The 22,977-nt window shown below is 44.1% G+C and overlaps 2 protein-coding genes and 1 long non-coding RNA gene across 5 annotated transcripts in view; 1 reads left to right on the forward strand and 2 right to left on the reverse strand.

The window, feature by feature from the left end:
* NAT10 (N-acetyltransferase 10) overlaps positions 1 to 14,648 on the reverse strand; it is a 39,800-nt gene extending 25,152 nt beyond the window's left edge. Inside the window, exons 1-9 of one of the 3 annotated variants that reach the window (XM_020912239.2) lie at positions 14,495 to 14,648; positions 11,859 to 11,981; positions 11,291 to 11,382; positions 8,013 to 8,184; positions 6,507 to 6,629; positions 4,624 to 4,685; positions 3,115 to 3,229; positions 2,911 to 3,018; positions 2 to 135 (exon numbers count right to left, since the gene is read on the reverse strand). In XM_020912239.2, coding sequence (XP_020767898.1) covers positions 2 to 135; positions 2,911 to 3,018; positions 3,115 to 3,229; positions 4,624 to 4,685; positions 6,507 to 6,629; positions 8,013 to 8,184; positions 11,291 to 11,382; positions 11,859 to 11,966 — 914 coding nt within the window. In that variant the 5' untranslated portion in view covers positions 11,967 to 11,981; positions 14,495 to 14,648. Of the gene's footprint in view, position 1; positions 136 to 2,910; positions 3,019 to 3,114; positions 3,230 to 4,623; positions 4,686 to 6,506; positions 6,630 to 7,474; positions 7,661 to 8,012; positions 8,185 to 11,290; positions 11,383 to 11,858; positions 11,982 to 14,293; positions 14,460 to 14,494 lie in introns of those variants that run through there. The other 2 variants (XM_070473194.1, XM_020912242.2) reach the window with 2 other exon arrangements.
* Positions 14,649 to 14,716: 68 nt separating this feature from the next.
* Positions 14,717 to 22,841, forward strand: LOC110149680 (uncharacterized). Its single transcript, XR_002317530.2, has 2 exons — positions 14,717 to 14,824; positions 22,138 to 22,841. It is a non-coding gene; the product is annotated as an uncharacterized lncRNA (long non-coding RNA).
* CAPRIN1 (cell cycle associated protein 1) overlaps positions 18,846 to 22,977 on the reverse strand; it is a 34,758-nt gene continuing 30,626 nt past the window's right edge. Inside the window, exons 17-19 of the mRNA XM_020912243.2 lie at positions 22,671 to 22,774; positions 22,211 to 22,274; positions 18,846 to 20,688 (exon numbers count right to left, since the gene is read on the reverse strand). Coding sequence (XP_020767902.1) covers positions 20,624 to 20,688; positions 22,211 to 22,274; positions 22,671 to 22,774 — 233 coding nt within the window. The 3' untranslated portion in view covers positions 18,846 to 20,623. The remainder of the gene's footprint in view (positions 20,689 to 22,210; positions 22,275 to 22,670; positions 22,775 to 22,977) is intronic.

A 22,977-nucleotide genomic window follows, 5' to 3' on the forward strand; every position in this document is an offset into this window, starting at 1 on the left:
CCCGAAAGCCACCGCCCCAGCAATAGCCAGTCCCAGGGCTGCAGACTTCCCCCTTCCTCGGGCAGCCGTGAGCGCAACAGTACTCCTCAGGGTCTTTTCCGAGATCCCCTCAATGAATTTCAAGACAGCTTTAGCCTGTGGAAAGAGAAACATATTGGGTGAGCTGTGAGAAAGGCCAATCTCCAGCCACTTACTACCATCCCCACAAAGTCAGGCTGATGCTGAGGCTAAATCGGAGTTGGGGAGAGCAGGGCACAGGGGGCCGTTCTCATCGACCAGCACCTAGACTCTTACTCCTTTGATCATCTCCTCTCAGTCTCCAGGCTTTAAACACCAACCAGATGTTGATAAGCCCCAAGGTCACGTCTCCATCCAGACCTCTCCCCACACCAGACCCTCCCCACACACAACTGCCCCCTCTGCACCTACTACCCGTCTCACATTCAACACCTAACGTCCCCCCAGTCCTCCCCCGCCTACCATCTTCCCCAGCTCAGCTAGTGTCCAACTGTTCAGGCCAGAAGTTGCCTCCATTTTCTCCTCATACCCGATTCTTCAGCAAATCCTGTCCTTCAAAACATAGAAATCCCACATTCCTCACTATCCTCTTCCTCCACCGTTCTGGTCAAAGCCACCACTGTGTCCTGCCATATTTACAGATACGGCGGTGGGCATTATCTCTAGGATAAATTTCCAGGAGAAGGACTGCTTAGTTAGAGTACGTGTGCATTAAAATGGGTGTCATGCCAGGTATGGAACCCCCACCCATGTATAAAAGGCATTCTTCTCTGCAGCCTTGCTGTCTTGCTGTCTAATCCTGCCAACTACGCCACCTGTCTCACTGTGCACACTATTTGCTGAACCTGCAGTAGGCAAGGCGTGAGCAGGGAAGCTGGAAGAAACCTCAAGGAGTCATAGGAACTGCAGAAATGTTTATTATCGTCTGACTGGCACAGCGGCCGTAGCAGCAGACACGCTGCTCTCTCCTCTCATGGTCGACCCAGTGGACAGAGCTGTAAGACAGCCATAATGCAGATGCAACGGAATGGCAAAGGCTTTTCAGGTGAGCTTATATATGCTGCTGCTGCTAAGTCACTTCAGTCGTGTCCAACTCTGCGCAACCCCATAGATGGCAGCCCACCAGGCTCCCCCGTCCCTGGGATTCTCCAGGCAAGAACACTGGAGTGGGTTGCTATGTCCTTCTCCAATGCATGAAAGTAAAAGTGAAAGTGAAGTCGCTCACTGTCTGACTCTTAGTGACCCCATGGACTGCAGCCTACCAGCCTCCTCCATCCATGGGATTTTCCAGGCAAGAGTACTGGAGTTGGTTGCCATTGCCTTCTCCAAGCTTATGTATGCTTACAGAGCAAAAGTGGCCTGTGGCCAAGCAGATACATCATGATGCGCACGTGCAGTGCTATGAGTGAGCTCAGCTGTTACATAACCATGTATTTACAAAATGTGGGGCGAAGAGGGTCTGATGACCACCATCTTGGCTAATCTGCTCTTTTCCCACACTTGCCAACACTGGGTACTGCTAAACTTGTAAGTCTTAAATGGGAACGTAGGATCATTGTTTCAATTTGTGCCACTTCAGTTATGAGAGAAGCAGGTACCTTTTTCAAATCAATGTAATTACTGGCTATTTTGTTTGTAAATTACTCTGCTTTTTTGGACTGGTTTTTCATTTATTTTAGAATATTATTTTAGAGTACATTTTTAGTCCAAATTTCATACCCTTTTATTATGTTCATGGATTTTTCCACGTACATTTTATCACAGTGCTTCACTTCTCTACTCTAGAGCAAACAAGAAAAGGACATGACACAGGGTTCGGCAAAGGCCAGGTTAGGGTGAGTAGGACCTGGATCCCCTCTGAGTGTTACCATCTGGAGAGACTTGGCTTCCTCAAGCCCCTCCTCCCCCCCCTGCCTGGGCCCAAGTGTCACTGCCCAGTCCTGAGAGTAGAAGGTGCACATGGGGAGACACGAAGAGCAGCACGGCGGGCAGGGCGTGCCAGGAGAAGGGAGGGGTGCTGCCAGTCGTGGTCACTTCTGCCCTTTCCCCATCCTCTCTCTCACTCCCCCTGATGATAAAGGTACCAGGAAGTAGCTGAAAAGCAGGCTGGAGCCTGCAGCCTGGGCCGCAGAGAGCGCTGCATAGCTGGTGATTCTATTTCCAGAAAGAAAAGGGAAACCAGCCTGTTGGGATTCAGCCCCGAGTGGGCGGCGTCACCGCAGCTGTTTTCCATCATGAGGGAAGAAAGAGCTCATTGCCGTCAGGCCTGCACTGCTTGTCTGCTGAGGCTGGATCAGAACTCTGAACACACCTGGCAGCTTGCAGGTCTCTGGGCCATGTCTATTCAGTTCCCATCACCATCCAAGAACCACTGGAGAAGCCAAGTTTACCAGCCCTGCCACTTCCAGGAGCACAGAAGTGTACCCTGGAAGCTCCCTCCCAGCCTGCTATCTGCAGCTGGAGACCAGGTGGACTGGGCACCCTCATCGCAGGGCCCTCCTCAGCACTCACACTGGAGCGGGGGTGAACACTAGGGGCCTCCAGCTCTCCTCACTCGAGAACAAGGCATAAGCAAAAACTTCATGTCATCAAAACTCAGTGAGAACGAAAGGGCACAGGCCCACCAGCCTGTGCTGGAGGGGTTCCTCTTTAAACGTAACCCATCTCCCCCTGACCCCAGCTCCCTGGACTGTTAACATGGGGGAAGGGGGAGGTAATCCACACTGCTATGCTATGCTGCTGCTACGTGCCCAAGTGTGAGCAGCAGAAAAGGCCCCTGCCCCACAGAGGAGCCAAGCCTCATCCTAACTCGGCTTCTGTTGTTCTCTGCTCGCTGTCTTTTCCCTCTGCGTGGTTCAGACAGGGATGGAGGTGTTCCGAACGCACACTCACCTGGTCGAGGGTCTTGCAGCAGTCCACCAACACGCCCACAGGCTGGGTGTCCTGCAAGCTCTCCTTCAGCTCCTTCAACTCCAGATCAGAGGGACCGAGACTCTCATCCTACCAGAGAGGAGCAGGAGAAGGTTCACCACTGCCAGTGGAGGGTCAGCCCAGGAAACATAGCCTCTCCCAGATTCCCGGACCCCGGCAACTCACCGGGGTCTGGGGAGGCAGGGCCTCAATGCTGGCGGCGTGGGAGGAGATGGGCAGGATGTTGAGCTGGTCATCGATGACAAGACACTTCTTACATGAGGCCAGAGAAAGAATAAACCTGAGGAACAAAAGCACCGTTGTGAGGTGCTAGGAGCAACGTCAACACAACAAGGAAGCACTTTTCAGGAAAATCATCCAGCCCACATCTCTACACCATCGTCTGTAGAGCAGGGCCGGATGATTCCCACCTCCTTTGCACCTGAACGTGCTTTGCAGAGGAGACCAGTTACGGGAACTCTCTTGAGAAACTGATTACGAGCACTCTTTCAGTGCAGAGCCCTTCAGCTCCGGGTCTGCTGGCCGTTCCCACATCCTCCCAAGCTCACCCTTGAGCACTAGGTGTCTCCTTGAGCTGGGAACCCCAAAGGCTACCCCATGTATTCTCACCAACCACAGAGGCAAACACACACACAAATGGACAGCCCTTCTGCCACAGGGAGGGAAAAATAAAGACAAGGGTGGAGGACAGCTCCCTTTAGTTATAGTGCACAAACATTTCTGTGTGTAGAAAAACATGTGTTTGGCTATGAAATCCAAGCTTCTCCCACAGCTGCAAGAAAAGGGCCTCCCACACGACTTTCACAGGCTTCACTTCCATCCGGTAGCGCTGGGTGACTTCCAGACCCACACCTTTTACTGAGGCGGCTGAAACCAGGCCCCACAATTCAGCCAGGCCAAGGTTCCTACACCGCAGCAGCACTGACACTGCGGACCCGATCATTTTCCTTAGGGGCGGGTGCTGGTGAGTTTTGGTCCCTTTCCAGCTGTTCAGCAGCATCATTGGTCTGTACCTTCCAACGCCCCCTGCCCCACCCAGCCAGGTCCTGACTATCCAAGTGTCTCCAGACACTGCCAAGTCTCCCCAAGGGCAAGACTGCTCAGGTTGAGAACCACTGCTCTAGGCCATGGCTTCTTCCTTCTTAAAGCTTTCAAAAGTTGCTAACTGGTATTCCCTAAACAGGGCTCTGGGTCAAAAAAACTGGGGTCCCTTGTGCTGTGAGAGTTTTCAGAGGCTACAACAGGCTCACATGATTCTTCAGAAAGGAAAAACTGTATCAGCCATTTCCTAGACATAGTGGGCCAGAAAACCCTTTTGTCATAAGATCCCTCTTAAACACCAGGGTTCTGTGAAACACATCTGGGGAAACAGGGATCCAGACAAATTACCCCTCCGACACCTGCGCAGGCTAAGAGCCAGAGCGGACAGCGACTTGGTGAGGGCCAGAAGGAAGACAGAATCCAGGCCCCAGCCTTCCACTCACTTTACCGCTTCCAGTGAGCTGCGCGACTGCCGCTGAGATTGGGGATCTCACCGTCTGCGGCTCCTGTGCCACCTTCCCTCAGATAGAGCATGGCTTCCAGCTGTGGCCAAGACAGACACGCACAGCGCACCCCACCCCCCGGCCCCATGGCTCCCACAGTTGAGGAAATGGAAAATGTGCTCGGACCAACCTCTCGTTAAATCTTCCCACCACATCCTGATGGGCCTCTGTCCTGTATCTTGAATGCACATCCTAAAAGAGACAACGCCCATCAGTAGAGGCTAATGGCACTGGGAATCAGCGGCCGGATGTGAAGAAGTTTCAGCAAGCAGCCCTGGGATAAAAGAGGCAGCAGCGATGCTGCTAGGATCGAAATCCACTCCTACCTAACCTGCTGTGCTAACCTGGCTGAATGCGATTCGCTGGAGCTGGAATCAGACGCTAAATGCAGTGTTTCTCATCACAACAAACATCCCCTCACTTCAGCTTTAGCTTTTCCCACATTTTATCCAGCATCTCAAAATGTATTCATTTGCTCAACAAAACGCACATGCCAACACCAGACATGATGGGTACACACTGGAGTTTGGTAAAGCATGACCCCTACTCTCATGAAGCTTCTCATCAAATGGTTGGATGGAGACAAGTAAATAGACAGAAATTTTGGCAAATGCTACGAATGAAAAACAAGGTGCAGTGACCGCTAATGGGGGTGGGGTGGGAAGGGGGACTGCTCACACAGGGTAGTGAGGGAAGGCCCTCTGAGGTGGTAAGCAGGCGGCCAGGTAAGAGCAGGGGGAGGATAGAGACGCCTTCGTTCACAGGTGTTTTAAGGAGGGCTTACTGAAGGCCAGCACTCTTCCGGGGTCGAGGAACATACCAGGGGGGAAAACTGAGTCCCTGCTCCCATGAGGTCTAGAGACGAGCACAGGAAGCCAGATGGCAAACAAGTGACGTCTAACTTCAGAGGCCGCAATGTGCTTTGGAGCCAAATAAAACAGGTTGAGGGGTGATGGGAGAAACACAAATTCTACAGGGGGTGAGAGAGAGGGCCACGCTGAGGAGGTGGTATCTGGGCAGATGGTAAACAAGTGATGTCTAACTTCAGAGGCCGTAACGTGCTTTGGAGCCAAATAAAACAGGTTGGGGGTGATGGGAGAAACACAGATTCTACAGGGGGTGAGAGAGAGGGCCACGCTGAGGAGGAGGTGGTATCTGGGCAGGGACTGGACTGCAGTGAGGAAGTGAGCCAGCAGACACTCCCGTGAGAAAAGCCAGTGGGAAGGCCCTCAGCTGAGTGTGCTGAGGGGAGAGGGCACATCTGAGGACCTCTCCGAGGCCAGAAGGGCTGGGGTGAGGTGAAGCGGTGGTTGGGGGGAGGCGACGAGAAGTGGGCTCTAGATCTGAGGAAAGCCCATTTCGCCAGATGAAGGCAGCTCACGAAACCCCGAGGCCAATCCTAACAGTTCCTGAGCAGCTGGCCTTGGACATGATTCAAAACCTGCTGCACAGAACACGACACCCACGTGGCAGAGCCTATGAGTCAGAGACCAGTTGTGCATCCAGGGGGACGCCTTCCTCACTTACAGCCAGGTCCAAAGCTCGGGCAGAAAATATCCCCCCACCCCGCCCCCACTGCTTGGAGTCGAAGTTCTTGCCCACCTGGGAGTGGGATGGCGGTGTTCCTTTATCACCTACTAGGGAGAGGGCAGGGGAGGACGTCAGGACATGGTCCCCTTTTCGTAGTACACAAGTGCAGGGCCTGGCGTGGCTCTCTGTGGGATGCTACCTCAGAAATTTTAACTGCACAACAGCTGCATCCTATCTACACCTCGCTGGTGTAGTACTTGCAAATGCCTGAGAGCAAAGGCCTGATTCACACTCCCCAGCACACCCAGGGCCACTGAGACTTCTCTGCAGTCACTTTTGCCTTAGTTGCAATTAAAGAGCTTCCAGCCCAGAGATGATGCTAACTGTTCACTGGAGTTGCTCAGTAAGAATTCTTAAAGGAAAGCAGAAAAAGACAGACTGACCTGAACCCCTACAATCAAGTTTAAAAAAACAGGGACTTACCATGGTCATTGTGTACAACTGCTTGAGTGAGTTCATGGTCCGCAGGAGAATAATCACCAACCCACCACCTTCCACTGTTTCTACAGTCCTGGCCAGCAAGTTTGGAGTCAAAGCTTCAAAATCCTGGAAGAAGGAGACCTTAGAACTAGCTGATGATGCAAAGAGCACAGCGGGGAAGCTTAACCAGGAGGCAAGGAGGGCTTCAGAGTACAAACTTAAGATGATACCCACTATCAACTCACCAGGACCCCCGTACACACACAGTGTCCTTATTTAGGGGACCACAGAAGACAGCCCAGCCCTGGAGAACAGGTGTATCTGGTTTTATATGTCAAAGTGTTTCCCATCATCCCTGATAAAATCTTATTTGGAAAGAAGTTCTCCAGTCTTCATTGATTCTCACATGAATTTCAGAAATATCTCACATTCATTTTCTGCTATGTTCATAGGCGGAAACTGACAAAACTCTACTGTACCACATGGGGGAGCCACTGCCTAAAGGAGCCAGCATCGCTGCGTCTGGGAACTGCTGAGCAGAAGCAACTCCCTAGCAGTCAAAGATGGGGCGAGAACAGGCAAAACACTCTCCTCAGCCTCCAAAGTGGGATGTAACCCAGCAATGCATGGACAACACATTGGGCTGCAGAAAGAAAAAACCAGAACTTCTGTTCAGAATTTCCCATCTCATTTCTAAATTTATATTTTAAAAGGTATGTTTTATAATACATGTAATTATAGCAGTGCATGCATATAATAAATACATGATCAAACAGTGGGAACCTGAGCTTAAATGTGGAGAAAATTTGTGCTTAAATGTTTTCTTTCGTGGGCAGGAGAGGGGGGAATGGATGAAATCACAGGTGTCAAAGAATCAAACAAAGACCACCAGAGCTCAAAACAAAGAAAAATGTGAAACAATCTATGAACTTGCCAGGCAAGAGAAAATACATACCAGTGAAGAAACTCACCAGATAGTTTTCAGTGGCGGGGGGGGGGGGGGCAGTGAGGAGACTTTAAGGATTAGAAGGTTGATTGTAGGGGCAGGTTATTCAGCCAAGCACTCTGGATAGGATGTAAGAGTGCTCAGGTCTGTAACCAGTGAGTTAAAACAAGTCCTATTCCTGGCTGGTCTCAGTTAGTTCTAAGAACACAATAAGTTCTAATAAAACAAAAGCCTTCAGTTGGTTCTAACAAGGTCTGGGGTTCTAGGGTCATGCAAAGTTCCGTGCTCTATCAAGCTGGTTAGACCCAGGTGTGATGGAGCATCACTACCAGTCTGGCTATCTCTGGACAAGTGCTGCTTTAGATAGAAAATGTTCTTTTTATGGCGGTGAGTTATCAAGTTCCTTGGGAAAGTGGCCAAGTCTTCCACTGATAAAGTCTGGGGGAAGGGGGATACACGTGAATCTTCTCTCCTCTCTGTACACCTGTTCTCGCGGGTAACCAGGCAGCCCGAGCACCCCTCGGGGCTCTGCCCCCAGTTGCGGGCTGGGGGAAATCACCCACCTGGAGAACACACATGCCAAATGTGTTGCCCAGGATCTTGTGCGTCTCGTTGTAGTAGCAGTAGCGAATGTTGGTGGCAGCTACGAAGAGTTCAAAGGGGTCATCTTGCTTTATGTTCAGCGTCCCGTTCTTTATTTTTTTCTGCAGCTGTCGCATTCTTTTCTTCCGATGACTGCAATCACCCCACCCCCCGAACCCCATGAGAGCCAGTTAACTGGAGGGGCTAGAGTTGGGAGAAGGGAATAGACTCAACGATCACCCACTTAAGACTTTCAGAGCTAGAAGGGAACTTGGAAATTATAGGGCTAATTCCCTCGCTTTAAAGCTTAAAAAAAAGAACAAAACTGGAGAAGCATTAGAAGAAAGGGCTTCAGAGGAAGATAGTGTAAGTCTGTTTGTGAACCCTGCCATTTTGATACTTCACTTAACAAGAAGGGTAATGGGAGTCCCTAAACCCCACATTTAGCCAGAGCTTGAAACTAAATGTTGGTAGGCTCATTATCTCAGTCTCAAGCCAATGCTTCAATTTCACAGCGCCCCTTCCCAGAGAACCTGGGAGAGGCGTCATGATAGTGGGTTACTTTATTTATTTTTCCTAAATGAATTCATCCACTTCCTTCCCAGATAGCTGGATCAAGTCCTCAAGGGCAGTTCTAATCTAAGACAACACCGACAGAAGATACACGGGTTAGAACAGAATTTGGACATCTCCCAGACATCCCTGAACTTCTCTCTTGTCCTAAACATCTCTGAATACTCAAGTGCTAGTTAACTTCTTTAAGACTTTTTCTGCTGTGGACCATTTTTAAAGTCTTTACTGAATCGGTTACAATACTGTTTCTGCTTTATATTTTGGTTTTTTTGGCCTCCAGGCACATGGGATCCTAGCTCCTGGATCACAGGCTGAACCCACAGTCGTTGCACTGGAAGACAAAGTCTTAACCACTGGACCTCCAGGGAAGTCCCAACTCTTTCTTTCAGAGAAAACAGAGAACAAATAAACTCCAGAACCAAGGCGTACAGTGGACCAAAATTTAATCACAGTTTTCTAACTGAAGAGTAAGGCCAAAGCCTTCCTCCTGGGCCTCCACTTCCTCAGCCCATGAGTTAGCATCAGCTTTAACCTGATGCTCTGCCACATCTAGACAGGGCTGGGAGAGCTACAAGAGGCACAGGAGGGATCTTTTAAAAAGTGAGATCAGGTGGGTTAAGTTGAAAGGCAAATCTGCCCAGAATACCCTGAACTGCCATTCTGACATTTACCAAGTGTACAGCCATGAGAATCAGAGCACCAGAAACTGAAAATTCTGCTGAGAGGCAACAGGCCTTATTCGCAATCTGTATTAAAAATGCTTACCTGCCCAATTATGAAAGAATATGCCAATTATGGCTTAAAAATACATACTGCATACACAGCTAAATGCTAACAATGCCTATGTATTGAAAATATGGTGCTTTCTATTTTCACCTTTGTGATTTTTCTGTATTTTTCATATTCTTACAATAAAGCTTTTATAATATGTTTAAAGGCAAAACTATCTAATTCAAAATCTAGTTTCTTTTAAGCAGAATCAAGTCTCTTAAAGACCAAAGGATAAGAACTAATCAAATTTAGCCTTTGGTACTTATGTAAAATTAAAATGTTAGAGCCTATTAATAATACACTCAACAAATAGTAACTGAGCACCTAGTAAAACATAGCAGATCCTTTGAAAATATGAAAATATAAAGATAAGCAGGAGAGGCCTCCTCGCTAAATGAACTTACTTACCAGGGGGCAAGCGATCACATCTTGAGGGAGAGAGAAGGTAAGGTGCCAAGCACTGTACAAAGAGACAGGGGCTAGAGAGGGCAATGGGGCCATGCGCTACGTCTGAGGGCCTCAGGAAAAGCTTCCTGCAGGACGCAGGCCCTGAACAGAGGGGAGCACCCGGGGCGAGCACCTCAGCAGGTGAGTACAGAGAGGTGGAAGCAGCACCCCAAGCGGGGGAGGGAACAGGGGCAAAGGCAGGGGGTTTCGCCAGAGCAGAGAGCAGCCGGGGCTGGAGATGCACTGTCGGAGTCCACCCCAGAGACGAACTCTACTCTGGGGGTAGTGGAGGGGGAAGAGGCCCAAGGACAGAACCACACAGCCGAATGGGTTGTGGGCGAGATGAGATCAGAGAGAGGGAAGCGCGTAGGAAGGCAGTCAGGGTAAAAGGAGAGCGTTTCTGAGGTGACGCTATAGTGGGGTATCTGCCAAGGATCAGTACCCCACACCCCAAACTGCTCCCCACATATGGGTGTAGGTAGAACCGCCAGGCTCCTACTAGGTGGCCCACCCCGTTTCCTCTGGCCCAGGGCTGGATATCTTTCCAAAAGAATTTGGGAGAAAGACAGATTTCTGTGTTGTTGCACCCAAACCACATAAACCTCAGGGGCGATTTCTGCAATGGGGACCACAGAAGGCAGAAAGCTGTCCTGAAGTGGGAAAGAACAGAGCAGACCCGAGGGGTGACGCAAAGACGAGGGACAGAGCAGGAACCAGGGTGTCAGCACTGCGGCTATATGCCATCCCCAAGGCAAAGCTGAAGTCTCACCCCCAGAGGCTTCAGGAGCTAACCCGAATACTGCTGACCCTTGAAAAACCTGGGGGTTAACCTATGTCTGACTTACAGTCGGCCCCTCTGTAACCACAGCTCCCCTGTATCAGAGAATTCAACCAACCGCAGACCACAGAGTACTGTAGAGCTTACTACTGAAACACATCCACATATAAGTGGAGTCCTGCAGTTCAAACCCACACTGTTCAAGGGTTAACTGTACTTCAATAGATTCCATTTGTGCCTAAGTGTGTTTGTGTTAGAGATCTCATATTTACTATGTCTTAAGTTCCACAATTAAAACAAAACACAACAAAACCAGCCAATTGTCAGACAGCAGACTAGTAGAAGAGCTCTGAAAAGAAGGAGAAAGAGAAAAGCTGCTGCATTAGGCATCACGTGGAACCAGCATTATTAGATGCGCTCGATCAGCTGAGAACACCAGGAAGAAAAATGGCATGCAGAAAGCAAGGAATTGGGCTGGGAACATAAAAAAGCATGAAAAGATTTTGAAATTTATTGTCAGGAATGAAGAATGAACATCAGCTCAATTATTTGCTCTACTGGGAAGTGTCCTCAGAGACGGCACCTTTACTAACAATCCCTTAAAACCTAGGTCAAAGAATCATTTCCTGGCATTTAACTAAGGAGCAGGGATGGGAAATAGGATGGAACACTCAAAGGGGCATGACTTACCTGCTGAAGCCCAGCTCCTTCTTATAGCACCACAGCACCGAAGGCCGAGCTCTCACAGTTGCTTTGGACAACATGTGATGCAGTATGACTACCTGCCAAAGAAAAAAGCCACGGAATCTTAGGGCCAAAAGAGACCTCTGGGATAGCCAGGCCCAAGACCACAAGGCAAGCAGCGCCCAGGCTGGGACTAAAAACCAGACCACATACACTTACTCTTGTACTCAGTATCAAAAGCTGTTAACCTATCTACTAATAACTCTAACTACTGAGTATTCATCACTTTCAAGAAATAAAGGAAGGTTCCCACGAGGCATTTCACTTAAAAGAAAACCAAAGAGGATGGGGAATACATGGAAATCCATGGCTGATTCATGTCAGTGTATGACAAAAACCACTACAATATTATTAAGTAATTAGCCTCCAACTAATAAAAATAAATAAAAAAAAAAAAAAAAGAAAGAAAACCAAAGAGACCTTAATGTCATTATGTGTAAATCCCCAGATGGTCCGTAACATGCTGACTCTCTGGAACAGGACACAAAGTCAGGAAGCATTTACCAGGTCTTACCTGATCCTTCCCTCGATCTCCAACCACAACAAAAAGAGACCTTTGCCGCTCAGCTACCCCATTCTCAATGAGAATCCGGATTCGGTTATCCACTTTCTTCCGATGCATGGTGAAAAATTATCACTAAAACAGAAGGAAAGGAAACACGACTGGTCATGAACATCCAGGCTCTGGGTGAAAACCATTAGCTGGCTGCCTCCTGTGGGACGGGAGCTGAACTACGTACATTTATAAGTATTATTTAACCCTCAACAGCTCCCTAGGGAAGACATCAGCCTTGTTTTTTATATTAGGAAACTTAGGCTTGTAACTGCAAACGTGTAATCTGACTCTATCACAGCATCACTGAGGCTCAGACAAAAAGAGATGAGAGAAGAAAAACTCAGGAAACAGGACTTCTAAAAATACCTCAAGAAATGTATAGATTAAAAGAACTGTGTGACTTTGCTATGTATCTTTTGTACATTTTCATGCTTTTAATCTTAGTTACAATGCTAAGGACATTTTGATAACATTGTTTTCAAACAGCTGTCTTGGTAAGAGTCTTAATAATAAGCCATTTAAGATTTAGCTTAAAAACATTATCAAATAGTTGACCCACGGTATGTCCCCTTGGGCTTCCCTGATAGCTCAGTAGGTAAAGTATCTTCCTGCAATGCAGGAGACCCTGGTTCGATTCCTGGGTCAGGAAGATCCACTAGAGGGTTAGGCTACCCACTCCAGCATTCTTGGACTTCCCTTGTGGCTCAGCTGGTAAAGAATCCGCCTGCAATGCAGGAGACCTGAGTTTGATCCCTGGGTTGGGAAGATCCCCTGGAGAAGGGAAAGGCTACCCACTCCAGTATTTTGACCTAGAGAATTCCATGGACTGTATAGTACATGGGGTCACAAAGAAATGGACACGACTGAGCAACTTTCACTTCACTTAGGCTTGAAAGGTGAAGAAAATGTTCCCACAGGCATGGAAAGCTATAATTCACACCCCTCTGGAGGAGTTTTTTAAAAATCAGAAACAATGTTCAAAAAAAAAAATAATAAAACCTATGATATATCCATGGGAAGATAAGGAAGTTTTCAAAAATATTTGTTCAAAATCACTTTCAAGATTTATCTAAGGATATGAATACAGATGCTTATTAGAGGATAATATGGCAAGATACGTATACGTATATATGTATATACATTATATACACATCTATTTTTTAAAAAACTGAAATGCACTTATTAATGCACAGTGAGATAATGAGTGATTCTTATTTTGTTATTTTGTTTTGGGGAGTTTGGGTTGGGTTTTTTTTTCCTAATTTACATATATTACTAACAAAACCAGAAGAAGAAATCAATGAACATAACTATGATGGCATGTGTACAATTGCTTCCTCAAGGGAAGGAAAATTATACCTAAGCCTGTACAAAGAGATTTCAAGTTATTGTGATTACAAATGATAGAACATTGCATCATTATCATAATAGATACACCAATAAACACCAGAAATATCAATTATGCTTCTACAATGTAAAAATACAAACGACATGTTACTTAAGATACTCCAGTGCTAGCTGCATTCTACACACAAAGCTCATTAACTGAAACTTAACCCTGTATTGTCTTCCTAAACTCTCAATCCTAACATGGATTTTAGCAGTTCTTTCTTACTGTAAAATACTATGTCACAACCAATGGCTCTTATTTGATAAGGAAAGAACCCAGTATAAATACTCAAATACCACCAAGGAAGAAAAATGATGGGAGACACGACTCACATTCAGAGGCCCTCCTGATTTCAAAGTCTGAACTGTTTCCAGGTCACCAACCAGCTTGTGAGCTCAGTTGTCGGCCACAAAAAAAACCCACCACCAACCAACAACTAATTATTGCTTTTTGTTCTAATTACTGTGTGAGTCCCTGAAGTAGTACCAAATAAAGTCCTGACTTCAAAGAGTTTTCATTTTCCTTAGAGAAAATATTTAAGAGAAAGAAATGAGGGATAATCTGCCTAAAGACAGATAAAATTAGATGTAAAACTTAATTGTTACAGACAGGTGAAAGTCTGAGATTACTGTGGGCTGCAGTTGCCAAGGTAGGCTTAGTGGATGAGAAAGGCCTTGATGGCAGAGAAGGTTATTTTTCAGTATTCATCTATTACTCAAACAAATATACATATTATCTATGCGCCAGGCATCATTCTAGGTGCACTGGTAAACAAAATAAAGTACTGAGTGTTCCTGCTGAATACGGAGTATAAACGAAAGATGTAGCAACTAGCTTGGGAGGATCTGGATGAAATGAGATTGTCTCTGTTCAATGCCAGGTGCTGCCATCAGGAACTGTGGACAAGCTCCGCGGAAAGCAAAAGTGTTGTCACTCACTCACTCAACCCACCCCACCCCACCCCAACTAGAGCCCCTAGAGGGAAGTGATCAAGTCACTCAACCCGCAAGAGCGCTTAGAAGCAGAGGGTCCTGTCTTCTAGGAGCACCCGGATGAGGCGGCAGTCGTGATGGAGCTGCAGTCGGCATGTGTCGGGCACCAGCACAAATGCAAAGACTTCGTCCTGGAGCCAGTCTCATCCGGGCCCAAGAAGGACGCCGACACCGACCTTGGCACCCGGCCCCAGCCATCCCATGGAAGATACCTGCGCCCGGAGCCCGGCGGACTACAGCCAGCAGCAAAGCGGAAGCACGTGGAGATACCGAACTTTTGCGGAAGAGGCGGGCGCAGCTTAACGGATGCCTGGAAGCCGGGTCTCACAGATCACTCCTCCGCGACGCGCGTCTCGCTCGGGCGCTTAAAGGCGGGGCGTGCGCCGGCGCAGTAACGGAGCGGCGACGGCGAGGAGGGACCTCTTCAACCCGGTCGCTGAATGATGACCTCAAAGCCCGCGGGGCGGAGCTGTAGCAACCAAGGCTGTACGGTTGTCTCTGCGGGCTGTAGCAGTGGTGCCGGGTGTCGCTTGCCTCTTCAGGTCAGAATTAAGATACCGTGGCTACGGAGAGCAGAACAAGTAGACGTTCGCACCCGCATGGCCTGTCACTGCGTGCGGCTAGCTCGGGTGCCCAGACAGGTCCGGGTTTTGAGTGTTAGCCTGGTTATGCGAGATGACTGGCTCCCAAAATGTGTGCATAATTTTGAGTCCTCTTATTTTAAATAACGTCTTCATGTGACAAGATAGGGAAACTCATTAAGATCTTTCTCATTCAGCTCACTTGACCCTCCTCATCCTCAGTCATGACCTCGTAGGCTTATTTGGGATTCCGTAGGTTTTCTACCCACTATTATTGCCGCTGTACTTTGCAGGCTCTTCAGGCCCGTACCTGGCTGTCAAATGCAGGAGTTCTTATGAAAACCAGCTCTGGGGTTCTGCTCTGTTTGGTTCCTTTCTTCTACCCCACTCCTATGCGAACTGCCAAGCAGTTGACTTAAAAGGCCACATATAGTCATGAATTTGGGAACCAGAACGTTTTATTTAACACATTCTAACTGCTTTTCTCAGATGCCTCTATCAGCCGAACTCATTTCCCTTTCTACCTTAAACTCCTTCATCAAATCAAAATGTAATTCTGTAGCTACAAACCTAATATAATCAGCACCATCCATGTGGTCCAACACCCATGACTTCATAATTCCAACAAAATGTCAATATGCTAGACGAGATAAAGTGAACAAAATTTTCCTATCTCTAAGTTTAACATAGTCTAGGTAGAACAAGGTGTTCAGAAAAAAGTATCCAGTGAGTAAAAACTAACGGACAAAGAAAACACGGAAGGACTGTGAAATGGTAACCTGGAGCAAAGACCTTAATTTAAAAAGAATGAGCCTTAACATTGTTTTTAACAGTTGAGTGTTAAGCTTTCCATACATGAAGTTCCCAGGACGGTGACAGTCTCAACAAAGCATCCAGTGTGGCCAGAGTACAGTAAGCAAGAGAGAAAACGGTAGGAAATTAGGCCTGATATTTGAAGGGCATATGGGCCAGATTTAGGATTCTAGGTGTGGCGTGGTTTCTACAGAAACCACTGGAGTCTGAACAAGGAAGTGACAAAATCTTACTTGCCCTCAATCTGACTGCTACGCAAGAAAACTATACTACAGAAGAGCAAGACTAGGTGGTGGTCACAAGTGCTGGCTAACTTAGGATGTATTTTTAAGGTAGAATCATATGCATTTGCTTAAGGATTATAGGTACAGGGTATGAAAGGAAACCAATGATATCCAAGGTATATGCCCTGAGCAACTGGATATACGTTCATGAACAGATAAATCTGAAATACTCATGACATTCAAATCAAGACATCAAGTTTGCATGTGTTTGAGGGTCTGGGACCTAGAAACGCTTCTGAGTGACTAAAATGACTGTAGTCAGTCATGGGATTGGTTAAGATCAACTAGGGAAGAATGTTAGCCAAGGATGAAGTCTGCAACCAAGTCCTGGAAAACTCAGTAAAGGATACTGAGCAATGGCCAGATAGAAATGTGCAGAACCCATTCACAACCACCCTGCACTTTATGTTGTAATCATTTCTTACATGGGCTACACCAATAGTCATCTCTTGCACCATATTATTTTGCTCTCAACACTGTTCTTTTTGCTTTTGCCACTGGACTGCCAGGGAATCCCCTGCATTGAGTGTTATTAAATGACAATTTTACTAGGTGACCCACCATCCTCTCCTCCCCCAATCCCAACCACTATACACACAGCTTAAAACTTACCAGTTTCCAACTCTCAAGAGACAAAACTTACCATGGAATAAAACTACAAAGCTGTTCTTAGTAGTCCTTACCTGTTGCTTCAGCCTCTCTCTAGCTCTATAATATCTATACTTTCACTCGAGTCAGTTTCTCAGTCACTGGAGACTTGACTTGGACATGCAGTTCTCTCCCGTTCTTTACCAGTTTACTACTTCTTATCCTTCAAGTCTTCACTATTCACATCAAAAATGCCTTTCCTGATCATTTTGACTAGGCCATATCCTATCACAGCCTTAATATCTATCATCAGCTATGTTGCTGCATCATGGCTTTTGCTGTATTTTAGTATCATCACATCAACATCTTTGATCAGACTGATGAGAGCAGGAACCAGTGATTCTGTCACCACTGAATGCTTAGTGCTTGGAATGGTGACCTGGCAAAGAGGACCCAAATTTGCTGGATGGAGCTTTGGTGTACTGACTTAATACAGTGGCTCCCTAATCTAAATACAGTACTTGCAGAAAACCAGTACTAAAAAGAACACTTATTGCCTTCACTGGATCAGGTTATCTTTCACTACTTACATACTCAAGGAGCCAGTCTTCTGCATGAGACTGGATTAGGCTTCAGAACCGCTGTTTAAGGTATTAAGATCCCAATTGAGAAGAATTGTAGTAGTCTAATAAGGTGAGACTAACAAATTTAAGGTTTTTCCTCTCTTCTCACAAGTAGCACTTCTTCACTTAAGAGCTTTGCTCAATGGTATAAACAACTAAAGCAAACTTCACTCAAGGACAATTAAGGTATCAGGTTTTAATATTATTTAATCTAATGTAATTTTAAAACATTCACTAGTCTTTTCCAGTATTTTTGTAGAATTCAAAATGGGAAAGGGTATAGAATGAGCCTTAACAAATTATTTTCATATTCCTGAGGGTTTTCCCTCCCCCCATTAACTCTTTAGAAGGGATACGCTTAAGAGCAATACTGTTTTTAACATAACTTACAGTCAATAAAACTTCAAAGAGTGCTTAATAAGAACTCAAATGAGATGAAATTCAGAAACTTAAAAGATGAAAATGATGGGTTTTAACTTTGTGCTTACCTGTATCCCATTCCCCCTAAGATATATTATTGAAAATATAATGAACAATATAAATCTCCTAAGACACTTAGGAGGCTGAATATTCAACTACTTTCTACATTTTATGAACTGCTTGGTAACAGAACATCTGTTAATTAACCTTCTGAGAATAAATACACATTCTCATGTCTCTAAGTGACGTCTCCCACATCATGGAATCATATATATACATAGGAGGTTAAAGAACAGCAGAAGCTAGCTGATTAAAAATACTTAACAGGTTTTGTTTTAATATGACAAGAACGATGATCAGAAAACCTCTTTCAATAATATTCTTTAGGGATATTTAGATCTAAAAATAAAACTGCCCTAGCCAAGGTAATCAATGACACTGTACCTTAAAGCTTTAAAACAGAAGTCTCATTATCCACATGAGATGATTGACACTGTGCATTTAAATGAAAGTACTTTATATATGGCATCTTGCTATACACCAAGCCACAATGCCACATGTGACAACCATCTCTTTTCAACTCTGCTAGAATATGCATTTGCCCACGCAAGGCCTCCTGCAAGGACGACAAGCATCCACAAATTATACAGAACACTTAGTACCAAGACTCAGATCTTAATGGGACTTTTAAAAAGTTCTCTGCCCCACAGAGAGGCTCTCCTTTAAAAAATATAGTCTGAATTGAGGCATAAAAGTTTTAAATTTAGACTACAATGGTAGAATGCCAAAAAAAGGTATAATATGTCAAAAAGAACAAACAATTCTTTTAAAAACATACATAGAAATAATCAACCTACTAATACCTTTACATATTCATGACATCTGTACTAATGCATAGAAGTTTGAAACCTAGAAAGCATTTCTCCCCGATCCCATCTCTGAACTGATTCATAGAGATCACTGTATAAAGAACTTATTTCAATTCTGACTTTAAATGTCATGAAATTATTTTCTACACAGATAGCAAAGTTAGTTTTATATATAGAAAGATTATAAGCACACATCATCTAGGGATTACCCAGTAAACCACAAATATTTTATCTATCCGCCTAAAATAAAGCAAACATATGGTTGTGGTACATCCCAGGCAGATGTCATTTAAAGCACACAAGGGGAGGTGCTAGCAGAAGAAATACTTATTTGCAAAGTAAACAGATAACCCTTCCAATATGATGTACCACAACCACACATGAGAAAAGTCAAGAACTTCTTTTATTTTAAAATAAACATTGAAGTTTTCCCCCCTTCCCCACCACCCTACAAAACTTTTGAATGTGGAATGTTCAATAGCCTATCCATTTTAGAAGGTTACAAAACCAGCAAAAACTCCAGTTGTCTAATGATGAATGTTTGAGAATAGTTTTATGGGTTTAAGTAGCTGAGCACCTACTGGAAAAAGTCTTTAGCTAAAGGCTGAAAACTAAATTCAATTTCTGCACAGAAAATACCATTAACTTAGTAGCCTTTGCTTAATGTAAGGTGGGATTAATTCCCCATGAAGTCAAAGTGGGATACGACAAGCAGCATTAAGTTCATAGGCACACAGAACTAGTGCTCCAACTGCTAGCACAAATTTCAACATCGTACATAAATTACTAAACTGTCCATCATTATCAGACTTGGGACTCTCCCTATACATCTATGGGAGGGAATCACCACTTTGAATATAAATACCTCCATGTGAAACAGATAATTCAGTTAGGGTTAGACAAAAGATAAGTGCAAGTACTGTAGAAATAGCTGCTGGAGATAACCATAAAATTTGTAACACTAAACTGCACGGGATGAACCACATAAGCTGCTAACTGTTGAACACCAGTGTTTCAAGATACAACTTTTATAAACATGTTTTATTTGTTTGCTTATACCATCAGAAGTGAAACTATTGACTGTCATTTCCCTAAAATAGGGAAATCAATCTAAAACACATACTGGTGCTTTTCAAAAGATAGCAATTTAAAAGGGTGGCAGCAGCAGGCATTTGATGTCTTTTTCTTTTAAAAACTTTCAGGCTGCAGGAAAAACATGTGACCAAGAGTGTTACGATTATCCATTAGATTTTCATCAGTACCTGTACCAATTTAGGTGACAATACAGCAAGATCCAAGGATTAGTGACAGACAATGTACGTCATAAGGAATGATATATACTACCAATCCTTACAAAAGTCATTGTCAAAGAAACTGTTAAGTGTTCAAAAGGTATCTAAATATTTCACATTAAGTACAGAAGCGGCCATCCAAATTATATCCCTTAATTGTTGCATATTTTTCAAAAAGTGCCAATCAAAGCCTAGTTTTGCATTTTGGCTTTGTCTTATACAGTATCAGCTGTTAAAAAGCAATTTACATGTGTCTTAAACCACAGTCGTCTGGCCAGAGGATGAATAGTGCCTGTGTCAAAGCCTAAGGCTGGTACCCAGCCTTGTATGTGTGATTAAGGGCCCATGCATAATTTGGTATGCATCTAAATGTTCAGTGCTCCAATTTAACCGGAAAAGGTGTGAAATGCATTTGTTCTGCCGAACCACACTCCACTCCTTCCATCTTCCTTTCAAGGGAAATATTTTAGTTTTGTCAGTTACCATTGAATGACTCTAGGGCTGTTTTGTAGATTTTATCCAATGTCAGAAGTCAATCTTGCTTTATCCAAGCCACTTCAAATAACTATGGAGATATCACCCCATTAAAGTATATTGTGTTTTACTCCTAAGCAAGGGTGAGGAATCTGAGTATCATGTGCAAGGCTCAAGATGACGCTTAGGACAGAACATGCAGAGTAAAAATAGTTTCCTTCCATATCCAGGTAATATAAAGCTGACAATTGTAGTCCTGTCTTTATGGGATGAAAACAGTCCCTTTACAATAAGTTTCCTGAAAGGGAGAACAAATAGATAATAACTCTTCTGGTAACATATTATGGTACACTGGCCAGTGTGTTTTTGGCGATTAAACATAATCCTGTGAATCAGATTAATTCACTTGCTGAGTGTTCATTTGCGGCATCCCTCTGTTGGGTCTTGGGGGCCCTCCACGACCTAGAAGACAAAAATGGCATTTGGTTTTTCTTTCAAATATTATTTGTTTTGCCTTCAAGCAGATTTTCATCTGAAGTCAAGAAGCATGTGGGCAGCTTGTCACCACATTATTAGGTTTAAGAGGTCAATTCTTCAGTGTTCAAGTTTCACCTGTCCTGGAGGTTGTCATGCGCAAATTTGCTCATGTTCTCTAGTTAAAAGAAGAGTAGAGCTAATGGAGTATTCCACCAGTACTCATTCATTCATTCATTCAACAAGTATTTATTGAGTGCCTACTATGTGCCAGGCACTGTCATCAGGCGTTGGAAATAGATACAGCAGTAGAGACAGACAAAGTACCTGCTCTCGTGGAGCTTACATTCTAGTATACACTCTAGCTTACATTTCAGTAGTAACATCATACTATCAAAATTAATAAAAGCACCAGAATGAAAAACAGACCTTATTACCTAAACTGTTATAAAGAAACTACATAACATTCAAAATTGTATAATGACTTGTAACAGATAAAGTAACTTTTTACATGCTGTTAAAACATATTTTTAGCTACCAGTCAACTCAACTTTCATTGAATATGCTACAAGGTGAGAAAGAACATAACCCACATTCACATGCAAATATCCTTTGATACTTCAAGTCAGTAATTCCCAAGTGATCCATAATTTAAAAAAAAAAAATGCACCTTTTTTGCTGGCCAGTTTCTACTAGCATTAAAATTAAAGAATTTTGTAATTCCTCCTTAATATACATTTGTATACATATTATGGCCAATATCTAGAGGAAATCAGTTCAACTTCCCTCAAATCAGAGAACCATTTAGAACTTCAGATCATATGAAATGCTACCTCTAACTGTTACACAGATTTACTTCCTACCCAAATAGGAGTCGTTTTCTTATATTAAGAGACAAAACACTCTTAAAACCTGTAATTTTTAAGTATAGTTCTGCAAGTTGGTTATGAATTTGGAGGCTTTGTTTAAAAGTCAGAAATAATGACATTTATATCCATAATAGTGGTCCAAAAGGCATTGAAATCAATTTTCTATCACTTCTAAATGGTTCTCTAAATGTACTATGGCTTATCCGGCCATTAAAGGGTTTCTGGCCCTAAAATATAATAAGCATGTTTCAAAAATGAAAGAGGAATAATAAATTTATATAAATGTTCAATCTCATTCCAAAAATGTCTTACAAAAATGTTTCAGTAAGTACTTCCTAAAAACATTTAGCAGGTTTTAGGACCTGAAAAATAATTTGCAGTTGGAAAAACACTTTCTGAGGAGGAGAAATGTTCTAGTTTTCAAGACAGTTTATATAGTAACAGGGATCATCATTCAAAAAATTAAATTTGGGTTCAAGATAAGTTTTAGAAACAGAGCATTTCATTTAATCCCTAGCAACAACTCTGGAAATGATAAATGTATTCCTAACATGTAACCTACATGCAGACTATGAACAGCTCTTCCAAGGCCAGAACAGAAGCTCCACTTAGGAGCTAGGATCACCACCACAAAATATTACCTCGTGGGGCTCCCCGTGGTCCACTCTGCCCAGAGCCTCGCTTGAAATTCTGCTGATATCCATCCTAAAAGACAAGCTCGTTAGTACTGAAGAAAAGGTAATTTTTAATGCTTACTCTATTCTTACAGCCTTTTATAGAATACAGAATTCTTTGTTATTCTTTTAGACATTTAAACATAGCACTGCTACAAGATATTCTGTAATAGTACTTCTCTTATTTTCAAGATCAATGAGATACACTTCTTTGCTCATAAAAATCATTGTTTATCAAACTCTATTAAATGAATCCCTATATTGAGTGCTAAGAAGAGCAAAAGTCATCATTCTCCACAAAGAGGTATCTTGTACAGAGGTTCAAAATTAGCCCCAAATTACTTACTCTAGTTTGTCAAGCAACTACATTAGTCCCTTTCATTGCGGTCCTTAGGTCAGGTTTATATTTTTAAACAATTTCACCTACCCGCTGATAGCCAGAGTAGTCCCGGGGAGCACTGAACTGAGACTGTGTATAACCACTGTTTGGAGTGTTAGTAGAGAATGAAGGGCGGTAACCATCATATCCTCCTAAAATGTAGGACAAGAAGAAAAAAATAAAAATTTTTTTCGTTATCTTAAGGAGTTTTTACCTTCTTACTACTGACCAAGGAAGAACTGAAAAACTGTAAGCCATGCTAGTTATTCAAACTAATTTCTAATTTCTTATCCTGATCTAATTTGTCTCTATTGCCTTAGAAGATGAAATAGTTACCAATCCTTGCATATATACA

The sequence above is a fragment of the Odocoileus virginianus genome, chromosome 10 (genome assembly GCF_023699985.2).
Source record: "Odocoileus virginianus isolate 20LAN1187 ecotype Illinois chromosome 10, Ovbor_1.2, whole genome shotgun sequence".
Lineage (NCBI taxonomy): Eukaryota > Metazoa > Chordata > Mammalia > Artiodactyla > Cervidae > Odocoileus > Odocoileus virginianus.